At 41.2% G+C, this 6758-nt stretch overlaps 2 protein-coding genes across 2 annotated transcripts; both read right to left on the bottom strand.

Annotated features, from left to right (window-relative positions):
- Window positions 1–1144: 1144 nt before the first annotated feature.
- LOC118425749 lies at window positions 1145–3180 on the bottom strand. Its single transcript, XM_035834820.1, has 3 exons — window positions 3029–3180; window positions 2367–2542; window positions 1145–1790 (listed from the first exon to the last, which is right to left on the bottom strand). Exons 1-3 carry the CDS (start codon window positions 3125–3127, stop codon window positions 1733–1735), a joined length of 333 nt encoding a protein of 110 aa, XP_035690713.1. The 5' UTR covers window positions 3128–3180; the 3' UTR covers window positions 1145–1732.
- A 661-nt stretch (window positions 3181–3841) lies between these two features.
- Window positions 3842–5610, bottom strand: LOC118425748. Its single transcript, XM_035834819.1, has 3 exons — window positions 5384–5610; window positions 4531–4709; window positions 3842–4050 (listed from the first exon to the last, which is right to left on the bottom strand). The coding sequence occupies exons 1-3, from the start codon at window positions 5480–5482 to the stop codon at window positions 3951–3953; spliced, it is 378 nt and encodes a 125-aa protein (XP_035690712.1). The 5' UTR covers window positions 5483–5610; the 3' UTR covers window positions 3842–3950.
- Window positions 5611–6758: the final 1148 nt, after the last annotated feature.

The following is a 6758-nucleotide window of genomic DNA, read 5'->3' as shown; positions in this document are numbered from 1 at the left end:
GAGAGTCGATACGTAAATGGCTAATATCCGGGCATTAGAAATGCACAGATCATGACCTTCGGTAGGGGATAGTTTGACCTTGGCATTGGTTCTATGGTTCTTGCGCACAGCAACTTTTTGGTCCAAGTTTTGTACGTGAGGTATTGTACAATGCAAGTGTACATCATAACATTGATATGGGCATTGCTCTGCCTTGTTCTTTTGATACGACGAGATTGGAGAATGCAATTTTCAATATGATTTCTGCCAAAAGGTCTTAGGTTTTGCGTCATATTATAGACAATATGTAAGAAGGTATATTGTACGTAGTTTTACGCATGTACTTTGGAAAATGTCCTTATCCTTCGATATGTGCGCCTTACTAGTATCCTTCAAAAGGGGTCTGAGATTGAGCCTTTATGCCAAACTTTCTCCACAGGCAGATGTCGTTCCCCCAGTCTTAGCAGGTCGTAACAATGTCATGGTCTGTAAATATTTCATGGCCACTTTTCTCCGTGCTGGGCTCTAATGGGTGAAGATGACAGCCAAACGCTAATGCCCCCGGGTAAGTGGAGATATGAGATAGCCTTGGCCCTGCAGACGGCAGTTAAAGCCTTTCTAAGTATCGGGCTAAGATATCGATAGCCCACAGACAGATTTGCATGGCCTGGATGGGCTTTAATCAAGTTGGTAAGCGATACATCGTCCGATAGATTGCACAAGAGTCTCTGAAAAACAAACTAAATCTGATAAGTGATATATACTACCCTCTGCCATGATGGGGTGTACCTGGGTCTGATGGCAGGTAGACAACGGGAAGGAGGCTTAATGGTGGCATTCTTCATTCAATATCGGTGACATACTTGCGAGGATAAGACAGTGCACACTCAGGCAAAGTGCTTCAAAGTATGCCCTTACCAGATGGCCTTTTTGTCCAATAAAAGCATTAGGAATGACCGATGAGTCATTTCCTATAGCTACTTCCAGGCGCACACAGGAAAAGTACTAACTTGGTTGTCTTGGAGAAAGTTTGGTGCCTTCGAGTGCTTTTTGAGATTGAGATACCATGTATACTATGTAATTTTCTGACATGGGTCGCTCAAGTATGGATGGTGTCTTAGAACGTGGACTAGAAACTGCACAAGAAGTAGATATACGGTGATGGTTCATCGTCAGTACGTGCCGTGGTGACTTTTATTTGCAATCTTGGTAAGATTGCATCATTTGCATGTATTAGAAATCTGCTTTGAATAGTTTGAAACTCCCCAGATCATTCACTTGTATTCTTTTCTTTTTATTGTGACTTGTAAAATAGTCTGGATACCATTCTCCGTAGTGGCTAAATCTTCGTGCTTTTTTTTTTTTTTAAAAGCAAAGGGATTGATCCAGCGGTTACTACTGAGAATGTTACCCAGGCTACAAAATGATGTGTTGAGGGCTCTGTGTCGCTGATTATTTAGCTGAATAACAGTCAGACGAGTCAATCCTTAGCTCTTTTCAATAACTTCGTACACTTGCACAGGCATGCTACGTCTGTCAGTTACCAAATGTTCATAGTATTCAAACATGTCGTTCAATTCACATTGGTATTTTTCACAAAGGTATTTGTAAATTCAACAATCCTATATGTGTTCACAGTTAATATCTTCAAACATGAATGTATAGTTAACTTTGGCAATTTGGTCCATGCAGAATTTTGGGCGGGAATAGATGAGCTCGAGAGAGTTCGTGCAAGTTGCTGTTCGATCTGCCTTTAAACTCCTTGGCCGCTATACGGTTTTTCCAGCTGCGGTTGGAAAGACAGCGTACACCTGAGGGGAACGAAGGAGAGACAGAGTAACCGTGTACAATTATTAGATCCTCTCTATGCTACGATGGTTCCGTCCACACTGCATAACAGCAATCATGTCATGGCAATACAAAGTCGCAAGCACGTTACTCAAAGAGCCCCCTTTCGGGCTTCCAAAGAATTGCAAAGCATATAGATATGACTTTGCTTTATGATTGTATTAATTTGTTACTACCGTAATGCATCATACATGTTCAGTTCTTTCTCTTCATATTCTTCTCGATTAAAAGTCCTACATTTTTTTCGTCAAACTTATCGGCAGCATCAGGGACGACAAATTCATCCTTTGGTATGCCTAGCTAGTTTTGTGATTTAAGCGCAAGACCTTTTGTTGCACGGTAAAACGCAAATTAAAATGTATGCTTGCTTGTTTGTGCATCTAGTGGGAGACGGAAATTGTAAAATTGGAAAGAGCTGGGTAGAAAGATGTTTAAGATTAATGTGCATTACCTGGTGTGATTAATTTGTCATTTTAGTAAATTTTGGACCTTTCTTGGCATAACAAACATATTTGCTATCATGAGACGATCGCACTTACCTTAAAGGTTCAACGCGAAGTTCCTTCATGAAGAAATCACTCAGGACCTTAGCCCACGTGACCTTGTTGTCCAAGGTCATCACACTGACCGGTCTGCGCAGGTCACAGTACACGTACGGCTCGTTCGTGCCGTTACGGAGCATGCGCTTGTTGACGAGGACTTCCACACAGACGTCCTGTGTGGGATTGTATTAGGAGGATAAGTCTGGTTTATCTTGATGCGCTCTCGATTAAAAAAAGCTTATTTTAAACTCCTCTACATCGACGGGGACAGCCATATTGGGATTCTGACACCTTCCGGTGCTATTGATCAGCTCTTTATCTCAACTTGCCAAACTAGCACTGACGGCACAAATCTTGGAATTATATCAGATCGTTCCAATTGAAAAGGACTCCGAAGATTAAACTTCAACACCAATACTGTTGTTAATACAAGAAGTACAACATAACTCCCTGGCATAAACATTACTCAATAGCAATATAATGTTTTCTCAAATGATGTCACCCGTAGAACTAATAATTTTCATAACTTCTTAGCGATTCGTAGCCAGGGTTAAAACTTGGCAATAGTCCTTAGTGCTTTGTCACCTATACTCCAACAATCGGACTAATAAAAGGTGCTGCAGGTTTGTCATTACATTCCGTGCCATACTAGTGCTCACCTTTTGATCTACTTTAAACAAGTCGCACATGAGCTTGGAGAGTTTGCCATCAAACTCTTCCTGAACGTCGAAGTTGGTCCGGACAAGTGCGAACGGCATGGTGAATCGGTCTGTGTTTTCTGACTGAAATACTCAGGTACTGGAGTGTCTGTTGTTTGGGAGTAACTGAGGATAGAAGACAAAGGTCGAAGACCGGAGCAAAGTCCAGTTCATGGTGACAAACAACACGTGCTGAAAGTTTCCAAATAGATAAAGACGACTGGGGTCACCGCGATGCCATTACCGTACTGGTCGAGTGTATTTGGACCTTATCGGCAAACCTCCAGTACTGTATTCTACTCACACAGCTACATCATTTTGGAGACCACCAGTCATGAACAAGGATAAAATATCAACGTCACATGTGAATTGTATGGCGTTGCATTCTGTCAAGCTTGTCAAAAAAATGGTTACTAAATTTCACAGAGCAAAGTTTGTTACTTGGAGAGTTTTCCAGGCGGAGGAGCACTCTGCCTCTTTTACAACCTGGTAGATATCGTCTTTGAGTTCTGTTGTAATTTCTTTACGTACCGTGATCATGAGCTATGTAGTAATCCGGCATTCGTAACAATAAGGAATTACATTGAACTATTTACATCATAAGCAATTCACCACTATAACCAAGCTTTTAACCTATTGCTATTGTGGCCGTTCCGGGTGAATCTGTCTGACCTTTGTCAATTGAATGCAATGCAGTGTGACTTACACTGCGAAATTTTAATAGATACATCTTGGATCTCAAATCTAAGGGACAGTCAATAACAAGACTCTCGGGGCATTCAAATCACAACTTTTATTCAAAAGGTAGTACAAGTCCTGAAGTAATCAGTTATCAGACATTTTATATTCCACCACCAGTCGCTGGACCGTTGATGACGTGATCCTACAGACCGTACCAGTCAGAAGGAGGGGTCCACTGTGTCACCAACTTTCCCTCAATCGCTTCACAGTCCGCGGTTGTCGGTTGGTACATTACAATACATCTGAAACACGAAAGAAACCATAACTACATTGTGGACATGGCTACGATGTCAACATGTACCACAGATTATACCCCGGGTAAAGTATGCAAAACCTGACTGAAATGGTAAAGCCACGGTACGTGCCAGACGTTAGAACCACCATGTTTATTCAGTTTACACCAACTTCAGCTAACTTCTGTGTCCCTAAAAATTTGGCTGAATCAAGTGCGCCATCGTCCCTCTTCTTACCAGTGAGACAAAAGCATGTATACAACAAGCCTCCCAAATAGCAGATTCAAAGAGTCCTTTTTTAAGATGGCATGTTACCTCTATTGCACTCGGTTCCGTGTGGCTGATAACACTGAACAACTGACTAGTTTGATACTGTTCAACCGAGTGCAATAACACAATGCTAACAAAAAAATAAGACTCGATCGTAGAGCCTGCAAATAAGGCCAGTCTTCAACTCTCTTCCGTCCAACAAGTAAGGACAAAACTAACCTCAAGGGTTCCACGGCAAGCTCCTGGACGATGAAGTCGCTGAACGCCTTGAACCATCTGGTCTTGTCGCTCTCGTTGGTCAGCATAGTGTCCGACACGCGCAGGTCACAGTACACAAACTTCTCTGTCGTCCCGCTTCGGAGACTCCGCTTGTTGACCTGGACATCTACACAGAGGAACTGGCACGGAAAAGACTAATGAATGAATGAATGAAGACTTTTATTGCATATTTTTGCCCCACTGGGCTAAGTACTGGTCACATGGTAAGGATCATATATATGTAACAATGGAAACAATCATACACATCTAAATTTTTATATATGCAGATTTTCGTCTAATCTATATTCTAGGACATTCGACTTCCTCTCGATTCTTGGTAATTGCATAAATGTAGCTAGCTGTATGGTTGATTAGAGTTGGTTTATCAAACGCTGTCAGGAATATAAATTTCTCTTTACTATTCAAGTATCTAAATTTGGGATAACAACAGTTACTTTTTCTACTCGCCTTGGCACAAATTACAGGAGGAAAGATGTGCCAGTGGCCCTCTAAACACATCACCATTTAAAGAAATTGTCACAATCTCCCTTACTGCTTGGAAACTATTCGTATACCAAACGTGTTCGGTATACACTGTACATTTGCAGCAAATTTTCCCTTATACTGGGGCATGGTATACATAGTATTGACCTCGATGAAAAAGGATGTCATGAAAAATCAAAAGGAATCATCAACATGACACACAAAAAATTACATAAGCATTTCTCAAAAAAAATAAATTCGGAGTCTAATATTAAACACAACTTCCAAACGAATTGACTTTGATACTCAGCAGTTCACGTGTGGTACTCACTCCTTCATGCTTCTTAAACTGTTCCGACATGAACTTGGACATCTTACTGTCAAATTCATCAGGAACATCGAAGTTCGCGCGGACCAGTGCGTACGGCATGTTGAATGTTATGTTATGTTAGCAATGGCAGAGGGGGCGCAGACTGACTTCGTCTGTTAGCCAGAGCTAAGGTCAAAGGTAAACGAACATGTACAAATGTACATGTACAAAGGTCGATAGGGTAAACTCAGGCAAAGGTCGATAGGGTTAACCACTGAGGACGTTATATACCGTCCTTGGGATTTCATAACTCGGGCCCAGAATGTAGCAAAATGTAACAGGAGGGTAAGGAACAGGCCGAGTCTCTCTCGAAATGTTTCACTAAATAAATAAGGATAGCTAGGTCCACTATTCAATCAGTTAGTTAGTCTACAGTTGGATTGATATTTTGTTTGTCCCATCACCGGGTGTTTAATTTAGTGCGGCCATTCCCAATACAATCGCGTGTTGGCACTGTATGGGTCTAAACCGACGAGTTAGTGGGGAACCCTAGCTGTTTCAGTAATCATTGCAGTGACTATTCCGCTTGAGTCAGTGCAAGTTGCAAAGCTACAATTCATCGAACAATGGAGGAAAACAACACCGCATAAGCTGTCATACAGCCGGTATCAGTATTTAATAAACAAAGTTCAGAGGACCTTGCCATCGTACATCTAACGTTATATCTAACGTTATGTAGATGCTCACGATGCATCATGATACATTTGTCTGTTGATTTCTTTATACCTTGTAGTACATTTGTACTATCAATGTGCCTCTATTATCATTCAATCAACCTCATTGATTCAATCAACTGCCTTTTAGCTGTTTTTACATGTTCAACGGGCAGCTCTTTTGCACGTTAAAAAATTCCTCTCCCGAGCAGCAGCCTCCGCTGAGCAGGCCTTTGCTAGTTACGTATACGGTAAGTGTCTGTGTTGTAAAGTATGCGTTGTCTGACCCTTGCCTCTTCATGATCTCAATGAAAAGTGGCCTGATGCTGATGCCGATTTGAGCTTTCATGAATAAACAAACAAAGAAACAAAACAAGCAAGTATAATCAAATCATCAGCCCACTGGATCATTTTGTTACATTGTTAACAGGTACTGTGTATCACTCAGTGTAATTACAGACAATTGTCACCTCATTCTGTTTCCACACTCGTTAACAATAGCAAACGCATTCCATTGGGCTAGAGCAGATATGGGTGTGTCCAACTGCAGATAGTTTACTTTTCAATTGATTTGAAATGTTACTATAATAGTAACAATTTTACTATAAGAATGGATGAGAACCACAGTGACACCACCAAGCCCACCAAACCTGAATGTTGTTTCTGGAAAATCGTATTTTGAA

The sequence above is a fragment of the Branchiostoma floridae genome, chromosome 11 (genome assembly GCF_000003815.2).
Source record: "Branchiostoma floridae strain S238N-H82 chromosome 11, Bfl_VNyyK, whole genome shotgun sequence".
NCBI lineage: Eukaryota > Metazoa > Chordata > Leptocardii > Amphioxiformes > Branchiostomatidae > Branchiostoma > Branchiostoma floridae.
Note: the sequence above shows the minus strand (reverse complement) of the source record. Positions and strands in the feature narration are given on the sequence as shown.